At 41.9% G+C, this 23031-nt stretch overlaps 1 protein-coding gene across 1 annotated transcript in view; it reads left to right on the top strand.

Annotated features, from left to right (window-relative positions):
- Positions 1-23031, top strand: part of LRP1B (LDL receptor related protein 1B) — a 1288869-nt gene that overhangs the window by 978414 nt on the left and 287424 nt on the right. The window contains exons 44-45 of the mRNA XM_045032831.1: positions 10379-10568; positions 11816-12020. Coding sequence (XP_044888766.1) covers positions 10379-10568; positions 11816-12020 — 395 coding nt within the window. The remainder of the gene's footprint in view (positions 1-10378; positions 10569-11815; positions 12021-23031) is intronic.

Below are 23031 nucleotides of genomic sequence, written 5' to 3'. Positions count from 1 at the left end.
ATAAGATAATCTGCTTGCACAATCAGAAAGCAGTCTGATCTCCTGTGATTGGGCCATTCAAGCAATTGACAGACTTGTTTCCAAAAAAGTAAATTGTGAAAGCCAAATGAGAGAGTACAGTAAATAAGGACTATAGCAGGTGCTTAATCATAGGTACTTTTAAAACATCCCCAGAAGTTTTGGTGTAAGTGTGTTGCTTGTGCTCGTTGTTCTTATGACGTTTACTCTCTTTCAGTATTTACAAAGCAATGTTTTACATTTTATATAGATGAACATTATTGTTTCCTGCCTTACAATTTGCTGTGTGGTTGAACAAATTGAGGTAGCTTAGAAGGTGGAATTAATGCAAAAATTAAAAAAAAAACACAGCCCTAGTCAAAGTACAAAAACCACTAACATTTTGAATTTAATCTTCCTGCAGAATTTTAAATAGTAAATGAGATGAGCTAGAATTTCAGAAGTTAGTCATTAGATAGTTTCAGCAATATTCTCCCCTCCCACATGCACACACATATGCTGAATAACAAGGGATTCTAATAGGTGTTCTTCAATAATTGATTTGTTGCTTGTCTGTTCGCTAAGAAAGTCAGATGAAGATCAGAATGACAATATTTATAGGTTGCATGTCATCTGCGGAATGTAATCCATCTTCGTTAAATTCAGTAAAAGTGATAGATGGCGTTTGGCAATGTAATGATGTGATCACTCTACCATTGCCTTTGTAAATCATAAGCTGTTGCTTTCTGTTGTGTAGATATTTAATCAGTTATACACCCCATTACTGATTTAATTCAGAATGTCAGTGGCAGGTGAATAATGTGAGGATTTGTATATTAATATCATATTGTATTAATGTTCTCTTCATTTAAGTGTGCTATTCATTTGAAAATCATAAACTGTTGCTTCATGGGTAGAATAAATTTAACCAGTGCTGTAGGCATCTAATGCTATCAATGTTTTAATTTAACGTCAGTGAAAGAAATGCATTTCTTTTCATTTCCAGTTTCTGTGTGCTTTACTAACTCAAAACAGTATAAGATAGTGTGAGTATATGAAACTGGTAGTAAACAACAAATCCCCTGATTTTCATCCTATTGAAAGATTTTGGGTTTGACTCCCCAAATTGCAGTGTTCAGTGAACTAACTAGATATTTTCTCACATATTTCATAATGAGTGAATAACTGCTGACAGGTTACTTTCAACAGAAAATATGGTTGTGTTATGGAATAATCCTTAAAATGTGTATGGTAAATTACCGTAATATAGCACAAATTTATTACAGTTTTGTAATGGCTAATCATTATAACACCAGTGTTCCTGATAATTTCAAAGTGGAGTTGAAGGTTTTAGTTTTAGTTCTAACATGTGATACTGGCAATGCCAGTGTATCAAATCATTTTCTCTGGGTCAGTCTCAACACTATAATCTTGACTTACTTGAATTTTGGGCTGCTATCTGTATCCTAAAGATGAAAGAATAATCATAGAATTATAGAAGATTAGGGTTGGAAGAGACCTCAGGAGGTCAACTAGTCCAACTCCCTGCTCAAAGCAGGACCAAACCAACTAAATCATCCCAGCCAGGGCATGTGAAACTGGGCCTTAAAAACCTCTAATGATGGAGATTCCATCACCTCTCGACATAATCCATTCCAGTGCTTCACCACCCTCCTAATGAAATAGTTTTTCCTAATATCCAACCTAGACATCCCCCACTACAACTTGAGACAATTGCTCCTTGTTCTGTCATCTGCCACTACTGAGAACAGCTTAACTCCATCCTCCATCCTCTTTGGAATCCCCCTTCAGTAGTTGAAGGCTGCTATCAAATCCCCCACCCCATGCTTTTCTTCTGCAGAGTAAATAACCCCAGTTCCCTCAGCCTCTCCTCATGAGTCATGTGCCCCAGCCCCCTAATCATTTTTGTTGCCCTCCACTGGACTCTCTCCAGTTTGTCCACAACCTTTCTGTAGTGGGGGCCCCAGAACTATACGCAATACTCCAGATGTGCCTCACCAGTGTCGAATAGAAGGGAACAAACTCTTCCCTCGATCTGCTGGCAACACTCCTACTAATGCTGCCCAATATGCTGTTAGCCTTCTTGACAACCAGGGAACACTGTTGATTCATATCCAGCTTCTCATCTACTGTAATCCCCAGGTCCTTTTCTCTAGAACTACCACTTAGCCAGTTGGTACCCAGCCTGTAGCAGTGCATGGGATTCTTCTGTCCTAAATAAAGGACTCTGCACTTGTCTTTGTTGAACCTTATCAGATTTCTTTTGGCCCAATCCTCCAATTTGTCTAAGTCACTCTGAACCCTATCCCTATTCTCCAGTATATCAATCTCTACCCCCAGCTTAGTGTCATTCGTGAACTTGCTGAGGGTGCAATCCATCCCATCATCCAGATCATTAATGAAGATGTTGAACAAAACCGGCCCCAGCACCAACCCCTGGGACACTCTGATTGATACCGGCTGCCAACTAGACATCGAACCGTTGATCACTACCAGTTGAGCCAGATGATACAATTTACACAGTTTATTGTAATTTAACAGTTAATATTTACTCATTCACTTAATACTGACCACTTATCAAATAAAAAGTTAATACTCTGCAGTTTACATCATTAATATTTTATCAATACTTGATTAACATAGATCTCATATAACTATCTTAAAAACACCTCCATTATAGGTTTGCACTTAGTGGACTGAACTTTTTAAAGTTATGAGTGCCTTATGCTTGTCATGAGAGGGCATTGCATTTCATGGGTAATGTAACAAAAGGTGCATGGTGACAAATATGGAAATTACTCAAATATCAATAGACTATAGTCTGTGCTACTTATAAGGGTCACCAGATGTTTTTGATATCGATCTGTAGCTGAGACAATTTTTGTACTATAAATAGTTTTTATTTCTTGTCTTTAAGTCAAACGTATCAGATTCATCCAGGTGCTAATGCTTGATTATTATTGAGAGAAGCAAAATATAATTATTTCACTAACTCCCTTTGTGATACTTATGTAAACATAATTCTCACCTACAAACTTGTCAGCTGAACTTTTTGTCGGCTTAACTTTTGACTGCCTAATGTTGTGATGTTTTCTTGAGAGAGCTTCTTCCCTCAAGATAGTTGTCTTTAGTGGCTAATTTCCTAAAATTGGTTAGCTGAAAAAAACTTCACTGGAGGTTCTTTGATTGCAGGCTATATCAATAGGAGAGTCTGTTGCTGAGATTTCTTCAGGAGTTCTTTTTTCTCCACCTATGATCATCTTTTTGTTGATGAACATCATTTTGTTCAATATCCCGCTAGTATCATCTTTATATTGATGTTTCTTTCATTTTTTCTGTTAACACTGTATGAAATCTACCCTCCTTCAGATGAAACAGTGTCATCACTGTCTCATTGGTTCTTTGCCATTTCGATCATATCTTTTACAAATACGATAAGATTTTTTTCACCAACTGTAGTCTTTGTCTTACGTTAAAACAGATTGCATATTTCCATAAATGGCACCATGGCATAGCTTTCTAGGAGTCTTTGTTCTAACACTTGAATAACATTTATTTGATAACTATTTGTACTGCATTTTGTCTTTGTATGTTAAAATTCATAGGACCCTATTCTGAGTTTCTGCAGAACTGCCTTGTCTGATCAGTTTTTTTCGGGGTAGGCAGGGCACAAAGGTGGCTTCAGGCTACATTCCTGAGGCCACCTAGCTGCAGGGCTGGTCCCTGTCATGAAGTAGAGAAACCTTTGGACTTTTCTGATTGGTACCGGCTACCTATAGCTTTAATGGTCAATTTCATTTCATTTCACCTGTGCATAAGGTTACTTTCCATCTAATTCACAAAATCCATGATTTACAGAAAACAATACCTCTCTCGGGGTAAAATCTATGCTCACAAACCAGTGGTCATAAATTGTGTCTGAAAAGTGGTGTCCTCCACCCATTCCTGTAGTTCAGAGAAATTTCAATACAGTCGAACCCATTTATGTCGACCTCGGTTAACTTGCCAATCCTGTTAAGTCGACGGTTTACAAGTGGAACCGCCAGACTCCCTCTTTGGCTTATGAGTTTCTCATCCGTTATGTCGATTTGCCGAACCCTAATATCTCGAGCCCGTCCCCGACCCACCGTGTCCCCAGCCGCCGGCTCCCCGGCTCTCCAGCCGCGCGGTTCCCCAGCCGCCCGCTTCCCGCGTCCCCAGCCGCCGGCTCCCCGGCTCTCCAGCCGCGCGGTTCCCCAGCCGCCCGCTTCCCGCGTCCCCAGCCGCCCGGCTCCCCGCGTCCCCGACCCACCGTGTCCCCAGCCGCCCGCTCCCCAGCCCCGCGGTTCCCCGCTTCGCCGCCCGCCCGTCCGCCCGGCTCCGCTTCCCCGCCCGCCCCCGTATACCCGGTCCCTGCCTGTCCCCGCCCGCCTGGCCCCGCATACCTGGTCCCTGCCCGTCCCCGCCCCACATACCTGGTCCCGGCTTCTCCTGCCGCCCGCCCGCCGGCTCCGCTTCCCCACCCGCCGGTCCCCGCTTCCCCGCCCCGCATACCCGGTCCCTGCCTGTCCCCCCCGCCCGCCCGCCCGGCCCGCATACCTGGTCCGTGCCCGTCCCCGCCCCACATACCTGGTCCCGGCTTCTCCTGCCGCCCGCCCGCCGGCTCCGCTTCCCCGCCCGCCGGTCCCCGCTTCCCCGCCCCCGCATACCGGGTCCCTGCCTGTCCCCGCCCGCCCGGCCCGCATACCTGGTCCCTGCCCGTCCCCGCCCGTCCCCGCCCCACATACCTGGTCCCGGCTTCTCCTGCCGCCCGCCCGCCGGCTCCGCTTCCCCGCCCGCCGGTCCCCGCTTCCCCGCCCCGCATACCCGGTCCCTGCCTGTCCCCGCCCGCCCGCCCGCCCGGCAGAGCAGGTCCCTGCCCGTCCCCGCCTGTCCCCGCCCCACATACCTGGTCCCGGCTTCTCCTGCCGCCCGCCCGCCGGCTCCGCTTCCCCGCCCGCCGGTCCCCGCTTCCCCGCTCCCGCATACCCGGTCCCTGCCTGTCCCCGCCCGCCCGCCCTCGCATACCTGGTCCCTGCCCGTCCCCGCCCGTCCCTGCCCCACATACCTGGTCCCGGCTTCTCCTGCCGCCCGCCCGCCGGCTCCGCTTACCCCCCCCCGGTCCCCGCTTCCCCGCCCCGCATACCCGGTCCCTGCCTGTCCCCGCCCGCCCGGCCCGCATACCTGGTCCCTGCCCGTCCCCGCCCGTCCCCGCCCCACATACCTGGTCCCGGCTTCTCCTGCTGCCCGCCCGCCGGCTCCGCTTCCCCGCCCGCCGGTCCCCGCTTCCCCGCCCCCGCATACCCGGTCCCTGCCTGTCCCCGCCCGCCCGCCCGGCCCGCATACCTGGTCCCTGCCCGTCCCCGCCCGTCCCCGCCCCACATACCTGGTCCCGGCTTCTCCTGCCGCCCGCCCGCCGGCTCCGCTTCCCCGCCCGCCGGTCCCCGCTTCCCCGCCCCTGCATACCCGGTCCCTGCCTGTCCCCGCCCGCCCGCCCGGCCCGCATACCTGGTCCCCGCCCGTCCCCGCCCCACATACCTGGTCCCGGCTTCTCCTGCCGCCCGCCCGCCGGCTCCGCTTCCCCGCCCGCAGGTCCCAGCTTCCCCGCCCCGCATACCCGGTCCCTGCCTGTCCCCGCCCGGCCCGCATACCTGGTCCCTGCCCGTCCCCGCCCCACATACCTGGTCCCGGCTTCGCCTGCCGCCCGCCCGCCGGCTCCGCTTCCCCGCCCGCCCGTCCGTCCGTCTGTCCGCCCGGCTCCGCTTTGCCGGATCCAGCCACGTGCAGGCAGCGCGGTAAGGGGGCAGGGAGGGGGTGGGGGGGTGGATAGGGGTTTATCTCGATCATTGGTTATCTCGATGGCTTTTGGCAAACCCCTAGGCCGTCGAGATAACAGGGTTTAACTGTATATTGGAAAGAACAAAATTTTAGAGAGAGTAATTTTTTAACTGATTGGGGAGACATTAGATATCCAACTTCCTAAACTACCTGTACCTCCAAGAAAGGACCTTTTGTCTAAAGGCCTGTTTTGGTATCCAGAATCTCTCAATTTACACCTGAGAGCATAGCTTTTGAGAGGATCCTACTAAATTGAAATAAACAGTACAGAAATAAATTCCGTTTTTTCTTTTACTTAAAATGCAAACATAAAAATTCTTCTATCACTTCTTTTATCAGACAGATTTGTTGTTTTATAGCAAAAGCATACACAACCTCAAGAAACCAAATCACCAAAGGCAAGCCCAACCTTCATGTATATTCAGACATCTCCTTTTGGTGGAAGGTGCTTCAATCAGTAGTCTTTTCCCTATGTGTTCCTATGGATTTTTCTTAGGGATTTTTCTCCTAAAATCCACCCCTGCATTGTTCCATCTCTTTTATCACTGCATGTTCTTCCAATCAGTGAAGATTAGTGGAGATGTTATTCAGAAGACTAAAAAATTTTCTTTCTTGCTAATTTTCTCTTTCTAGTAATGTCTTCGATGTTTGAGTCCTGTCTCTCATGAGGTTTGACTTTTCAATTTTATATCTATCTATCTATCTAATTGCTACAGCTTTTGAAGAAATCTTTTTTCCAGGCTGTTAGGTCAAGTGGACAGGATCGACATCCCAAGTATTTCTTTAAAAGCCCTTGCACTTCCTCCAGTCTATAAAACAAGAGTGTCCAAGCCATCTGAAAGGAGTAGTAGAGACATTATTAGAAGAAAGGCAAATAACAAGATAGGCTAGAATTGATTTTTTTCTTATCTTGTTATAGGCAACTAAGACCCAAGAGTAAAAATCCATGTTAATTATAAATCTTCAGAGGAGAATAATTCTGTGCTTTTAATTATCTTTTTTTTAATATTTGCTTTAATAGATCCATATACATATGTATATTTCTTTTTAAGCTGGCACCATATTGTAATAAAGTATTCTGTGAGGTCACTATCCCTTATAAAAAGAAAATGAAAGACATCTTGAACATGTATCTTCTTTATGTACTGCAGTAACTGAGGAAATATATTGACCATGAGTGAATATCATATGCTTTAGCTCAATAGTGATACAAGTGGTTCCTTGTTGACATGGCATGAAAGTTTAGCTAGGGGAAACTCTGAAAAAAAGTAGCCAGAGGGAGAAATTTCAGAAAAGTAGATAATAAGAATATAAGAAAGGCCATACCACTCAGAGCAATGGTTTATCTAACCCAGTATTCTGTTTCCAGCACTGGCCAGTGCCAGACGCTTCAGAGGGAATTGACATAAAAGTGCAATTATCAAGGATCCATCCCCTGTCATCCAGTCCCAGCTTCTGGCAGTTAGAGGTTTAGAGACAGAACATGGCTCTAGGCTTGCATTCATGGCCATCGTGTCTAATAGCCATTGATGGACCTATCCTCCACGAACAAATTATTTTTAACCCAATTATACTTTTGGCCTTCACAACATCTCCTGGCAACAAATTCCATAGGTTGATGGTGTGTTGTGTGAAGGACTTCCTTATGCTTGTTTTAACCCTGCTGCCTATTAATTTCATTGGGTGATCTCTCTTTCTTGTATTATGCGAAGGGGTAAATAACACTTCTTTATTCACATTCTCCAAACCATTTGTGATATTATCAACCTCTATCATATCCCTCCTTAGTTGTCTCTTTTCTAAGTTGAACAGTCACAGTATTTTAATTATCAGAGGGGTAGCCGTGTTAGTCTGGTTCTGTAGAAGCAGCAAAGAATCCTGTGGCACCTTATAGACTAACAGACGTTTTGCAGCATGAGCTTTCGTGGGTGAATACCCACTTTGAAGCTATTCCCTATCCTTGATAATTTTGTTGCCCTTCCCTGTACTTTTTTCCAATTCTAATATATCTATTTTGAGATGGGGGTGACACAAACTGCATGCAGTATTCAAGGTGTGGGTGTACCAGAGATTTACATGTTGACATTATGACATTTTTGTTTCTTATTATCTATCCCTTTCTTAATGGTTCCTAACATTTTGTTAGGGTTTTTTTTGACTGATGTGGTATATGTTGAGCAGATGTTTTCTGAAAACTACCTATGATGATGCAACATCTCTTTCTTGAGTGGTAACAGCTAATTTAGACCTCTTCGTTTTGTATGTATAGTTGGGATTATGTTTTCCAATGTGCATTACTTTGCACTTATCAACACTGAATTTCCTCTGTCAAATTTTTGCCCAGTTACTCAATTTTGTGAGATCCTTTTGTAACTATTCACAATCAACTTTGCACTTAACTACCTTGAGTAATTTTGTATCATCAGCAAATGTTGCTTCCTCACTGTTTACTCCCTTTTCAGGATCATTTATGAATACGTTGAACAGTATTGATCCTTGGGGGACCCCTCTGTTTACCTCTCCCCACTGTGAAAACTGACCATTTATTCTCACTTATCCTTTGTTTCCTGTCTTTTAACCAGTTACTGATCCATGAAAGGACCTTCCATCGTATCTCATAACTGCTTACTTTGCTTAAGAGCCTTTTTGTATGGATCAGTGTCAAATGCTTTCTGAAAGTCCAAGTATACTATCTCAACTGGATCATCCTTGTCCACATGCTTGTTGACACCCTCAGAGAATTCTAGTAGAAATCTGAGTAATGATTTCCCTTTACAAAAGCCACAATGACTCTTCCCCAACATATATTGTTCATCTGTGTGACTGATAATTCTGTTCTTGACTATAGTTTCAACAACTTTGCCTGGTACTGAATATAAGCTTTCTGGCCTGTAAGTGCCAGGATCAGCTCTAGAGACTTTTGAAAAAAAATATTGTATGCATCAGTGAAAGTGACACATTCATAGCAAATATGGTTTTGTTGCCTCGTGTTTATGAACTACTGTAGATAAAGTAAATTAACTTACTTTGATGAGTGTCTGTTCTCTATAGATTACTTGTAGCATGAAAATAATACCCTCCCCAATGCCAAATATAAACAATAATAATCCAGATAATAAATACTGCATATTATAAAATGAACCATTGAAGAAAAATCTAGAAATGTAATACATTGCATCTAACTTTCTGCCTAAATCTGTTTTTATGTTAAATACTAAATAGATAAAACAATCAGAGTATTAGTTATGTTGCCTAAGTGATTGGGAATGCAATAGTAAGAAATAATTACTCCAGTTTCTTCCAGTGTCACTTTTATTTATTAGAATCGGTAGTCTGCAATTTATCTTTTCTTGACAGTATTAAAGGTATTCCTTAGCTGGCTATTAATTTCATTTGCTTTTGTTTCTTCCTCACATTTTTCACATAGGATGATAGAGCACAGTACAATAGTTTCTTTAAAAAAAAAAGATGTATTTTGATGCGGGAGGTTTCTCTGAACATTTTCAGATATGGAAACAAACAATTAGTTAACATTGAAAAAAAGAAATCTCTCATCCATGTAATGCAAATGGATATCTAAATTTAGAAATATGTACTCAGATACTGTTTAATAATAAGTATAATTAGCGAGGAAAAAAAGTGAACTCACTGCCTTCAGTGTCAGTTGTAGACTTTCACTTGACTACTTGTTGCATAAAAGGTCCCCATTTTTTAAATATTGGCTGGCAGTATTGTACTAAAAATATTATATTAATGGATTTAACAGTTCACAGGAGTTTTGTATCATATATGTTTAGCACCAGATGATATTTGTATATTCTTCCATGGTTTTCCTTTATTTTCTTTAAACTGATGATGAAATGTTGAATGGATTGATTTTTATAAGTCCTCCATAGCTTTCAGTGGAAATGGCGAGTGCACAGTGAATCTTAAAATCAGGTCATAAGTAAACAATGGGAATAGGAAGGGACTTAACTGAAGCTTCCTGTGAATCATGGATATTGTGAGTTAGATGAAAAGTTAGATAAATCCATTCTTTATTTTCCTTCCCTGGTAAGTTGTTGCAGTTCCACCATCTCCTACTCCCTATTGTGCCATTTGTTTGCATCTGAGTGATAGGAAACTTTAAAATAATTTGGGACAGAGAAAGTGTTTCTTGGGGAAAAAATATATAAGCTTAAAGATCCTGACAACATTTTTAGTTTGAAAGTTACTAAGGTAAGATAAGAGAGGAATGACCGTGTAGAGGGGGGAAATTATCTTCTGTTTAACATGCTATAGTGGGACACGAGATCTGGATTTCAAGCCCAGCTCCACCACAAACTTTGTGTGTGACCTAAGATACATCATTTAATCTCTCTGGATCTCAATGTGTGATGTTGGAATAAAAAAAGTGGGACATGTGAAGAGCTAAAATATCTGAACCACTGTGTTATTGAGAAAAAAATTCCCCTTCTTTGCTAGCAAGAAGTAATTTTTTTTTCTTTGTAATTGTCTTTATCAGATGTAGGTTCTGTGGAAGGACTTGCCTATCATAGAGCTTGGGATACTCTCTATTGGACCAGCTCTACTACATCATCTATCACAAGACATACAGTTGACCAGAAACGACGAGGAGCTTTCAACAGGGAAGCAGTAATAACAATGTCTGAAGATGATCATCCACATGTATTGGCGCTTGATGAATGCCAAAAGTACGTATCACATCTATATTACTGGTTATTGAATTTTCAAAAGTGCTGAGCATCGAGCATCTCCCGTTCATGTAAGTGAAAACTGTGGTACTCAGCACTTTTGAAGATCAGGCAGATGCCTAAATATAGTTTCAGGAGCCAAATTGCGTGCTTTTATTTTTTAAAACATTTCCAGAAATCCTAAAATGTTTCATTTAATACAAATAATATTTTAGATAGACGATCATGCTGAAATGTTTTTGTACTATGCTTCACCAAAAACCCTTCAGGCTGATGTTTGAAAAAATAAGAAAACCTGCCTGAAATATTTATGGTAGAACAGAAAGGATAAGAATTCTCCATTGAGCTGTTCGCTTCTGTAATATACAGTTCAAATTTCTTATGTAAAAGCTGGAAATACAAATATTTTACAGTCTTAAAATAAAACTTCAGTTTCTTGTCTTACTAATATATGTGCCCATGTAAATGTCCTAGTCAAAGGGCAAATGGGTGCTTAAATGTAGACTTGTAAAGGTAGAATTTTAAAAAAATTGCTGTGTCTTAGGAGGGCATGTACCATTGAGAGTCAAATCAATATATATATAATTGAACTTCTCTTATGGCACATTAAAACCTAAGTCATTTCAGTCAGTAATCTAGCACAGATTCTGAAGTAACTTTATGTAAATTGAGAGGTATGTTCTTCTTGTGAAATATACATCATCCACTAAAGTCTGAGTAAGCAGACCCTAGAGACCCCATTTGTGGTTTTTCAGCATCTACTCTCCTTGTAGCATGTCTCTCACTACAGGGCATAAGTGATGTGAGGAGGGCCCTGTGTAGATGGATTTTCCCTGGTTTAGAGAGAAAAAAAATCACAGGTGACAGAATTGAGGATAAAAAATCAAAAGATTTGTGGGAAGACAAAAAGTCCATGCTCGCATATGAGTCAAGGATCTATTATAATTTGAAAATTATTGACTGTCATACCTGTTTTCCATTGTTACAAATAATTGATTTGCATAATTTAGAGAATAGTGCACTATTTAAAATATTAGATCATAAGAATCATAGATCACTCATTAAAACAGGATAAACTGCAATAATTGATCTTTATTATAATTTAATTGAAAATACTATATAAACTATAACTATATTTGAAGGTACATGTTTTTTTCAGATTCTTAATTTATAAGTAGAATTAATATAGGAAGTAAAATAACAAGTTTAGCTTAAAGCTTTTTATTATTATTTTGATGTTAATACAGTTTAATGTTTTGGACTAACTGGAATGAGCAGCATCCAAGCATCATGAGATCTACCCTTTCTGGGAAAAATGCACAGGTTATTATCAGTACTGATATCCTCACACCAAATGGACTTACCATTGATCACAGTGCAGAGAAACTCTACTTTTCAGATGGCAGCCTGGGAAAAATAGAGAGGTGTGAATATGATGGGTCACAGAGATATGTAAGTAAAACAAATAAAGTATTGATATATGGAATTATATATATATATATATATGGTTGTACTTTTTGGATAGTCTCTTTAAATCAACCAAAGTTTAGATTTACTAAATCAAGGTCTTATGTATCTGCCTGTAGATTAATGAATCAGTAATTCTCCATTAGTTCTTATTCATAAACAAAGTGGCTAAATTGAATCATAGGACTGGAAGGGACCTCAATAAATCTAGTCCAGTCTTCTGCACTGAGGCAGGACTAAGTATTATCTAGATCATCTGTGACAGGTGTTTTTCTAATAAGTTCTTAAAAACCTCCAATGACAGAGATTCCACAGTTTCCCTAGGTAATTTGTTCCCACGCTTAACTGTCCTTCCAGTTCGGAAGATTTTCCTAATGTCTAACCTAAATCTCCTTTGCTGCAATTTAAGCTCATTACTTCTCATCATGTCCTCAGTGGGTAAGGAGAACAATTGATCACTCTCTTCATAACAACCTTTTACATACGTGAAGACTGTTATCATGCCCCCACTTAGTTTTCTCTTCTCCAACCTAAACAAACCCAATATTTCCAATCTTTCCTCATAGATCATGTTGTCTAGACCTTTAGTCATTTTGACTGCTCTCCTCTGGACTCATCAGTGCTGAATAGAGTGGAAGAATTTTCTCATGTCTTGCTTACAACTCTGCTAATACATCCCAGAATGATGATTGCTTTTTTTGCAACAGTATTACATTGTTGACTCATATTTAGTTTGTGATCCACTATAGCCCCAGATCCTTTTCTGCAGTACTCCTTCTTTCTCATTTTGTATTTGTATCATTCTCTCCCTAAACCTAACTGTAATCCTGTCCTCCAAAGTGCTTGAAACCCCTCCCAACTTGGTACCATCCACAGACTTTATAAGTGTGCTCTCTGTGTCATTATCCAAATAATGCATGCATGAATATTTCTAAATGTAGGTGTTCATGGTTCAGATTCTATGTTTAAAAGGAATTATTTTTATATGTAAATACTATGAAAGAAGCAACTTGACTCATTTGGCTGCTGAATGAGGTTGTTTTGGTTTTTTAGAAATATTGAGGAAAAGTCCATTCAGCTATTTTAGATTTATTGGAGATTGGGGAAAAAAATAAAACAAAATCCCTTTTAATCTTTTATGGTATTTCTGACCCAGAAAGACTTTAGAAATGAGTGGGGTGGGGGTTGGGATGGAGGGAAAGACAAAAGAAAGCATACCTCAAAACTGTCTGGAAATAGTCCTTGCTGCGTAATAGACTGCTAGGTATGCAGAAAATTTTAAATTAAAAAATATTATAAGTATTGAAATATCAGATAGGTCTAGGTATCTGCTAAGATTTTAACAGAGCCTGATGTATCCCTACCTTGTTGTTTGTTGCATCACAGTGCAAATGAGAAATGTAAATGTGTCATTAAAACACACAGCAGTCTTCCAAAAATGCAAATTATATTTGTCTTTTTATGTTGCCTTCGTGTGTTGCTTTTTCAGACATGCTGCCTTGTGAATCTAGCTTGGAAGACAAATGCAGCAGCTAAACAATAACAATAAAAGTGGGAACTCTCTCTTCCCTGCCACCCAATTTGTTTCAGTGAACCATGTGCTAGTTTGGACCACTTGCAGACTAACATAAATGGACAGCTGCATCTTTCCATTTCCTTAGAAAATAAGAAAAAAATTGAATGCAAAAAATCCTCCCAAAAAACAAACACTCTCCACCCCCCATAAAAATCTGCTTTTGTTATTGTAGCACTTAACTTTACATATTTCAAAACTAAACGTTCAGGAAATGCAAAAGCTCTAAATTTATTCAGTAACATTAACTCAGCTACAATGCATATATATTTTTGTTTATTAATTAGACTATTTAAATATAAATATACATCCTATACCAGAACTTGGCCTCCTTTCAGTTTTCCTCATGCTTCTCTGGAGGTGCAAAGTATCCAGAAAGTTTGCGGGTGGAGAGAGATGGAGACGTCTCACAGAACCTAGCATACTTGTGTCTGTGGCATCGCTACATCCAGTAATCCCTGGTTGTGGGTAGACAGTGGATAACCAGCACTGAGCAGAGCATTGAGAGATGTACTCTACTTTACCTCAGGAACTTGCATTTCCCACCCCAAGTTATGCCCAGCGCAGCTAGGACACAGACCAGGATTGTGGATCCCATGTACATAATGTTACTGTGAAAACCTTAATTTTTGCATTTTCTAACATCTTTTGTGTATAAGTGAGTCACCCTAATGTATTAACATAGGGCTCAATTTTATTACTCTTTTACTCACATTGGAATATACCATGCTCCATGAGCACTGCCATTAGTTTCAGTGGTATTAGTTGAATCAGGAACTACTAGCATGAATAAGAGTGGGTGACCTGTGTCCATAGTTTATTTTTTAGTTTGTTCTGTATCTTGTATATTAGATACATCTTTTATTTCTGGGATAGTAAAGGTGAGCCTAGCCTCATCAGGAGTGCTTGAATTGGAAAGTAAGTGTTTGTGTACCCCTCAGAAGTTATGGTATGCTCCAGCTTTTTCCAGTTTACAGCTGGCAGAAGTAGTGAGATGGAGAGGTATCATCACCTATACTGTCCTCCTCATTTCCAGCACTGCCCAACATTAATGTCATATGGTTCATATGACAGTATTTATTGTAGTATTTTTAGCATTAATGAAAGTACTACAGAACACTTTTTTATTTTACTGTTAAATCTCTATAGAAATACATTTTTTCCCCAAATGTTTAAATAGGAACAATCTGCAGTCTTAATTCAGTCAAAATTTGCTCCTTTGAATTTAATATAAATTAAGGAAGGCCGACTAAATTTTGCCTGAAATGAGAACAGCAAAGTAAACCTCAAACTACTATAGTTTCTTGGTGACAATAGTTGCATCAGAACTTTAATTTTGCTAGTGGTTCTTGCACAACCTTATTTTGTATTTCTTCAGATAGATGCAGCCATGTATTCCATGTAGGTATGTGCATGCCCGGTGCACCAGAGTTGGAGAATTTTGCCTAGCAGTACCTGTGCTTGTACTTTGTACCCTTAGCCTCTACCCTGGCTATATGAGGCACACAGCCTCGACCTCCTAAGGATCTTGTAGAGTGAGCTTTTGTTTCCCTGAAGAACAAACCTGCCTGACCCCTTGTATGTCTCCACAATGCATAATTTGATTCATTTTGCCAGAGATTGTTTAGATGCTTTGAGGCCTGGACCTTGGGTGAATAGAGACAAACATTGATCCTGATCTTTTTTGATTCAGTACACTTTAGCTAGATCTTTACAAATAACCAGATTATGTCATCTTTTCACAGTAGGATTCAGGGATTTAGATAGAACTAAGGAAAGATTATTTTCTTTGAAACATGAAATGTGTTCACTTTCGGTACAAAGGACTCTATGAAAATTATTTTATCCTTATAGAAAATGCAGTATGGAGTTGCATGGATAATGCCGCAATCTCCGAAACTCCCCTGGTTAAGGTGATGGCAACAAGTTTTGATGGACAAGTTAAAGAGAGTGACAGATGTCAAAGGTTCAAAGGGGAACTGTAAGCACTTGAAGCACTACGAGCCAATCTCACTTTGGGGAAAAAGTGTTAGCCTAACAGCCCTGAGAAATCTTGAAACTAAGGAGCCAGAGGATTTTCCATATAGGACACTGCTGAGGGTAGAAACCTGATACGCTAAAGTGCTGGGCCAAAATTCTGTGTCCAAACCTTTGTAGAGCAAGATTAGGATAATTGGAATGCTTGGGACTCTGGGATTCTTGAACTATGTGATGAATTGTGACCAAATAGAGGAATACCTCTTTAGAGCTGAAATCCGTCTAGAAGCCAGAAGAATATTTACTACCATTAGAGAAAATCATATAGTCAGGTGCGTGCACAGGAATTGAAATTTAACCCCCTTTGGGGGGGTATGTTCTTTGCCCCCCACCACAGCCTGGGGTCAGAGGAGTGTGCTCTTCCCTCCCACCCACCCCCACTGCAGAACTGGAGCAGCTGTCAGCTCCCGCTGCGGCCGTAGGCGCTTGCTCTCCCTGCTGCGGCCCTGGGGCTGGAAGAGTTCTCTGCCCCTGACTATTATTGGGGGTCCCTGTTTGCCCTCCTCCTTGTGCATGTCCCTGCATATAGTGTTTAGGAGTTCCTTTTCCATATCCATGTGGTCATTAGTAGACGGTCTAGATCTGCATAAAGAATGGGCTCATGGCACATCCAGGTCTCCCTGCCCAGTAAATTAGGTCCAAGAACCATCTCAGCCACGTAAGTGCTAATAGTGACACATCTGCTAGTTCCTATCTTTAAAACAAAACAAAAAACAAAAAACCCCACCTTCCTTAACAAAACAAGGGGTGGGAATTCATAGAGCAGAGTTTTGGGCCATCTGTGAGCAAAGGCATCTGTGTCTAGAGATTGAGATCTGCATCTCTTGTGAAATATTGGTCTAGCTTTTCTGTGCCAAACAGGTCCACTTTCAGGTGGCTGAATCTGTTTGTAATTAGGCGGAATATCTTCTGGTTCAGGTTCTATTCTGATTTCTCTATGGATTGCCTGCTGAACTAGGCTACCATCTGGTTTAGTATTCCCTTTATATGAACCACTCTGATGGAAGCTAAGGTTACATCTTCCCAGGAAATTATCTCCATCACCTGTGAATAGAGTACTGGAACTTTAGTTTCTCATCTCTCGTTATTGAGATAAATTTCTCAGTGTTGGAGGCATTAGACTGGACTGGTCATTCGTGATGTAACTTTGGACATTTGAAAGTCAGACTTGACTGCTTTGAGCTGTAGAAAGCTGATCCTTTGTTGTTTTTCTTGTTGCATGACATGGTCTCACAATCTCAGATGCTGTTTTTTTCCCTAAGTGTGATCCCCATCCCTGAAGACTGACATTCATCATGAGTACCTCAGGACCTGGAGGATGAATAGATATACCCATGAATATGCTCCTCAGATTCATTCTTTGTTTCAGCAACCTCAACACCAGGCTTACACTAGGACCCTAATCCTGAATTCAGTTTGGGATGGTTCTGTAACTTTACCAGAAACCTCTGGAGACGCCTCATGTGGAATCTCTCCTATTAAAATGTCTAAGCCCACTTCCAAGTGGCTATCTGCCTTGTGGGAAGCAGGGAGCTCTTCATTAGATTCACTGTAGGGTCACCACCCCAAAATTGTGGTCCTGCTTCATCTCTAGGATTTTAATCTTCATGACATCTTCTTCTGTGGTCTGGGATCCTAGTAAAGACTAGGTGCTTATAGCAGTCTGAATGGCAGGGTTCTGTAATGGGAGTGGGACTTTCTGTATGGAAACCTTAGTAGATGACAAGATCAGAGTCATATAAAAATGTGAAGAGATGCATCTGCTGTATCCACCAATGAAGGAAATCTCTGCGAAATAGGAATTATACTGTTGAAGCTAAGCAGGGCACAATTTCTTCCTAACGAGGTTCAGTGAACATGCTTAGATATAGTTTTAGTTTTGAAATGTGAAACATAACTTTCCATTCCATATATCTTATTTGCTAATACTGAAAATTAATGAGCCTATTCATGTGTTTAATGTTTTGATTAAACTCAGTCATAATTTATTTTATTACACTATTTTAAGAGAGTGTAGTCACAATATAATACAAGTCCACACAGTTATTATTTTACTTATATAGATTAAAATATAACAAGTGGCTGGGATATTTTTATTTTATAGCATAATGTAAAATTGGGTTATGGATTTAACTTGGAATTTATATTAGTAAGGAATATCTTAATTGCTTAAGAAAAAATCTAAATATGCTTTGTATTTATTAGGGTAACAGATAATAGTATTTTAATATTTGCTTTTATTTTGTATCTCATTCCTACTATCACCAGATTGCAATGCAGAATCAGATGTAATTCCCAAATAAAGTCTGAATATTCATTTGTGGGGCAGATAAGTGTAAGGAAAGTGCTGATTGCCAATCCAGTGTTCATTCTTCACGCTGGCTTACTCACTATGGAAGCAACCATCTTTAGTTGGGTTGCATGACTAGAAGAAGAGATAATTTAGAGATTATGGGAAAGCATCAACTTTCTCAAGTTCACAGTTTGTGCCATAGGATTTCCCACAATCTCAGACAACATATCTTTTTGGTTCATTAAGCAACACTATTGGGTGAGTCTGAACAAGAACATGAAAATTAACATCAGTGGCCAGTTTGCTGTCTCTGACAGTGGCTAGTACTAGCCACTCTGGAGGGAGTTTCCTGAAACCCTGTAGTAAGCAATTAGGCAATAATCTTCCTACAGAGAAATTTTCCTCCTAAACCTTATTGACTAAAGGTTGTGTTATGATCTGAAGCATGAATTCATATCCTTTCCACAATCAGGAAGTAACCAGAGGTTGAAACATCTCTTACAAGTAATGGAAATAATGTCCCAGGCAGAGAGACTCTTGTGCACGTGTAAAAGATTTGCTGAAATAGAAGAAGAAAAGAGCACTGAGGATCATCTTTCTAGTCCTTGACTCACCCAGCAGAGAGATTTTTTTGGACCTGATAGAAACAGCTAAGGCGATTCCACTGCACGTGCAGAATAGACTATATCTCTTGAAAGAGGAAGCCTTTATTCATCTGGACCTGGACCACATACAGTTATTAGCCTGAGTATTCAAAGAGAAATAGAAATCAGAAAGGATTTTCTGTTAGCCTCGTTGATTCACTTTTGATATCCCAACAAAACTCAACCAGAAAATTATATTTATGCGGAGCACATATGACGATCCCAGTTACACTAAAGTTTATCCAGGATGATTTGGATGGAGTCTTACAGCCAAGCACCATAGAAAGAGAGGTACCAGCCCTAGCAGTATTCTTCGTGCCCATACGTTGTATTCTTCAACTGAATAGCTTTAGATGTCAAGGTTAATCATAATGGCTAAATTAGGCATACTGCTTTTATAGTTGTCATGCCCTTCGAAATGCAGGGATTCAGAATTAGTACTTCCATCTATATGAGAATCTATGCTGCACTTCTCTTAAGGAAACTGATATCGTTAGAACTTCAGAAATATTTCTGCCCAAGATGTGTGTGTTTGTTTTTTGTTCTGTTCCATGTCTCGGTAGTCAGCAGTCATTGGAAAGGTTGTGGCATAAACAAATGTTCATAGCTCTCTAGAGCAAAATCTCCAGCATGTAGTGTACACATGCCTATTGGATTCTGTTAGTCTCATTCCATCCAAAATGCCAGGGCCATAGAGCCTCAAAGTTGCTGCAAACAAAATGTTAAAATCTTGCCACAGATGGCACACAAAATATCAAGAAAATGTTCCCAGAAGGAATCTGGGCTTCCTCTACAGGGTTCCTAGTGGCATTGTGGGTTGGGAATGTTTGAGCCTCATTTGAGAAAATGTGCAGAGCAGCATCATGATCCTCATACAGTACATTTATCAAACTCTATACAGTAGGTTTCGATTCCACTGCAGAGGCATCCTTAGGTGCAAGGCTCTGGTAAGGGGCTCGCCCTTCTCAGGCGCGGCAGGGAGCCAAGGCGCCTCCTTACAGGCAGCAATCCGTCTCGGGCTCAGACCCCTCCGCAGGGGCTGAGCAAACTAATAGTCTCTGAACAAGGCAGAGTCCTGGCCCTTTAGCAGGGCCCGAGTAAACACACTGTCTATAAGCCCGGCCCTGGAGCAGGGTGGGGCAACAAGCAGTCCCAGCTCAGGTCTTTCAGCAGGGCTGAGCACACACAGTATTTAAGCCCAGGCCCTTGGGCAGGATGGGTCAGTAGCAGTTCAGGCTCAGGCCTTTCAGCAGGGCTGAGCAAACACAGTATCCAAGCCCTGGTCAGGCCAGGGGGAAGGGGGAGTCTGCCACCCTTGGAAGAGTGGTACGGGGAACGCAGGCCCTCCCACTCCACTGCGTTCCAGCCCGGGGCCCTAGCAGTGGCAAAGATTCGCTGCAGTCAGTGGGGATCCTGGCCACAACACACTGACATTGGCTTGGGGTCCCCTGGAGCCAGACTGGGGTCGGCTACCCCCGGGACACTTCCAATCTCCCCCTCCCTAGGTACTTGTCTCTCGCAGGCGTCATCCAGTGGGTCCCAGACCATGGGCTCTTCAGGATACCGGGCGGAGGGGAGCTCAGGCGACTCCTCTGGATACCGGGCGTAGGGGAGCTCAGGCGACTCCTCCGGATACCGGGAGTAGGGGACGCTCAGGCAGCTCCTCTGGATACCGGGCGTAGGGGAGTTCCGGCAGCTCCTCTGGGTACCGGGCCCGGGGAAGGTCAGGCCAGCACTCCTCTGGATACCGGGCACAGGGAAGGCTGGGCCCAGCGGCAGCCTGAGCACCGGCGTCTGTCCTCTCCGGCAGCCTTCCCCTAACTGAGCGCTGGGGCCGGGCTTTTATACTTCCTGTCCCGCCCCTTGACTTCTGGGGGGCGGGGACAGGCGGTGGTGGCTCCGCCCACTCCGGCGCCTGGTCTGGCTCGTCCTTCTCAGGCGCGGCAGGCGGCCAGGGCGCCTCCCTACATTAGGTAAGAAGGTACTGAATGAGGTAGTCCCAAAATAAATTTCTGATAGGATACATTTTGTGTTTTATTTTTTTCTTCTTCCCTCCCTATCTGATTACATTACTCACTACTTCCGATGTGCCTCAGAACTGTGGGAGATGCAGGGCTGCAGAGTACAATATTTATTAGGTGATTTCCCTTCTGCTAGCAACGGCTCCGAAAAGTCTACTACCCGAGGATGATGTTATTAAGCAAGGGAAATTTATTTTGTTTTTATTTCTCAGTCAATAATTGAGGTGGTAGGAGCAGTTTTACATGCAGTTGCGTAATTATTTAGTTAGTTGCTGCTTTAATAATGTCCTGTTGAGAGTTATTTTTATATAGCATTGAATGAGTGTTCTGGCAGGGTACACAAGGAGGCCTGGCCAAGTGCCTAGCAACAGCACTGAACCACCTCCAGTATCTGCAGAGAGGAGGCACATCCCATGTATCACAGAAGGGTGGGACAGCGTGAAAGAAGCAAGGAAATTAAATGAGTAAGAAATGTTCTGAGCTCTACTGCTGCCTCAATCATATCCTCACCCTTCATTCATCTATTTATTCACATATTTTGTACAGTGTAAAATATTAGATTATGGGTTCTCTAGGGCACAGGAAGGTCGTTGTGTTGTTTTCTGGTACAGTGACAAGTACAATGGGACACTAATCATTGTTTGGGGGCCTTTAATGACACAGCAATATGATGCTAACTGGTGCTTTTGAATAATTTGTTTATTTGTATTGCTTTAGTCCCTAAAGGCCTTAATCAGGGACTGAGGACTTGATTTGCTAAAAGTTTGTACACTCTTTGGGACTATCTCACTGACACCTCATGTGTGGACCCTTATTGATTTCAGCCTGGCTCTGTGCAGGCATGGGGGCGTTTCCTGAACTGATTTATTTGCTGTATTTGGTCTTAAGCATATGACAATGGTCAAGTGGTTTCACCAAACAGACGGGGAAGTGCAAGGCACCAGTAAAATGACTGAGATTGGTGTAATAAGAGTCAGTCACAGGTCTAGGAATTCCTAGATAAAAAATGTGTTCACTTTTATGTTCCTCCACAATGGATGTGCGATAGACCTTTGTATAATTGCTCAAATAGATAGTTTACTGTGATTGTAGAGAAGTTTCTTCTGTTTTGAAAGATTCTACCAATAATATATTTTAAAACAGAAGAAAATGTTTAGTAAAACTGGGTAAAGAGTAGCTATACCTAGGAAGGAAGGGCATTATTATCCACATTTTTCAGACTGCCTATCAGTGTCAGATCTGGGATTAGAAAACAGCAGCTCCTGGCTCTCAGGCCATGTATATTTTAGACTTTTTTTTTTGTACATGTGGATTTCTTTGCAAAAATATCATATGCATTTTTAAAAGGGCTAATCTTAGCTATTTCTTAAAAGACTTCATCTCTGGATGGACATGACAACACTATTGTTCTCCACTGACAGTTAAACTAAAATAATCTGCAGAAAAAGATAAGAGCTCGGAGCAAAAGAACACAATATGCCTATTACTGTAAAGGATATTTCAAGATGTCTTAAATTAATTGTTAAAATATATTTTGAAAAAAGTTATTAATGCTTTGTTTATTGCAGTAAAAATGATAAAATAGTGCTTGTCACAATATGCTGCATCATTTAAATGTAAAAACTGAAATAATCAGTACAGAAATAACATTGGACATTTTCCCCTCTCAGAAGATAAAAATTGCAAATAACAAATGATAGCTGTGTCATTTGGAAAACAAATGTTTTTAATTCATGTTCTGAAATGATCCCTTTGGGCCAGATTTTGCCACTGTTCCCAGTGTTGAATTGTACCTTGTTCAGGCCCTTGGAATTTTGAAATCTTTTTTTAAAGGTAATTTCTTTTTTTAATTGCTTATTTGTGCTTCATTTGCTTACCTAGCTATTTGATTTATATGTATGGGTGGGAAGCCACAGTTCACACTTTGTATACATTTCCTTATTAATGTTTATTAATTGCACTCGAGTAGTAGCCAGGGGCCTCAATCAGAATAAGAGTCCTGTTGTGCTAGGATTGTATAAACAAGAGCAAGTAAAAGTTTCAAAGAGCTTATAGTTAATGCTGCAGTGTTAGGGGAGCAGTTTCCTGGGCACAGCCCCTGCTGTAGGAGTGGGTGAGCAGCCTCTGCCCTGGGAAGGCATGGGGTGTTCACCTCAGGATGGTCTGCAAAGCAGGCAGTGGGAATTGTTAGGACTCGAGCAGCAGGGAAGGAGAAGCAGCCCCATGTAGCAGTGAGTGCCGCAGCCAGGGAGAGCTGCTGCCTCCTCGCTGCTGGGCGGACCTGTGAGAGGTGGCCCGAGGCCTTTCGCACCCCTACTGCCCTGTGAGGCAGAGTCTGCAGCAGCCCCTCTGGATGGGTCCCCTTGGAACATTTAGCTTTGCTAAACGGAAGGCAGAAATATGGAGAAGGGGCATGACCCCGCATTTC

The sequence above is a fragment of the Mauremys mutica genome, chromosome 10 (assembly GCF_020497125.1).
Source record: "Mauremys mutica isolate MM-2020 ecotype Southern chromosome 10, ASM2049712v1, whole genome shotgun sequence".
In the NCBI taxonomy this organism is placed as follows: Eukaryota; Metazoa; Chordata; order Testudines; family Geoemydidae; genus Mauremys; species Mauremys mutica.
The sequence above is the reverse complement of the archived record's forward strand: the minus strand, read 5'-3'. Positions and strand labels throughout refer to the sequence as shown.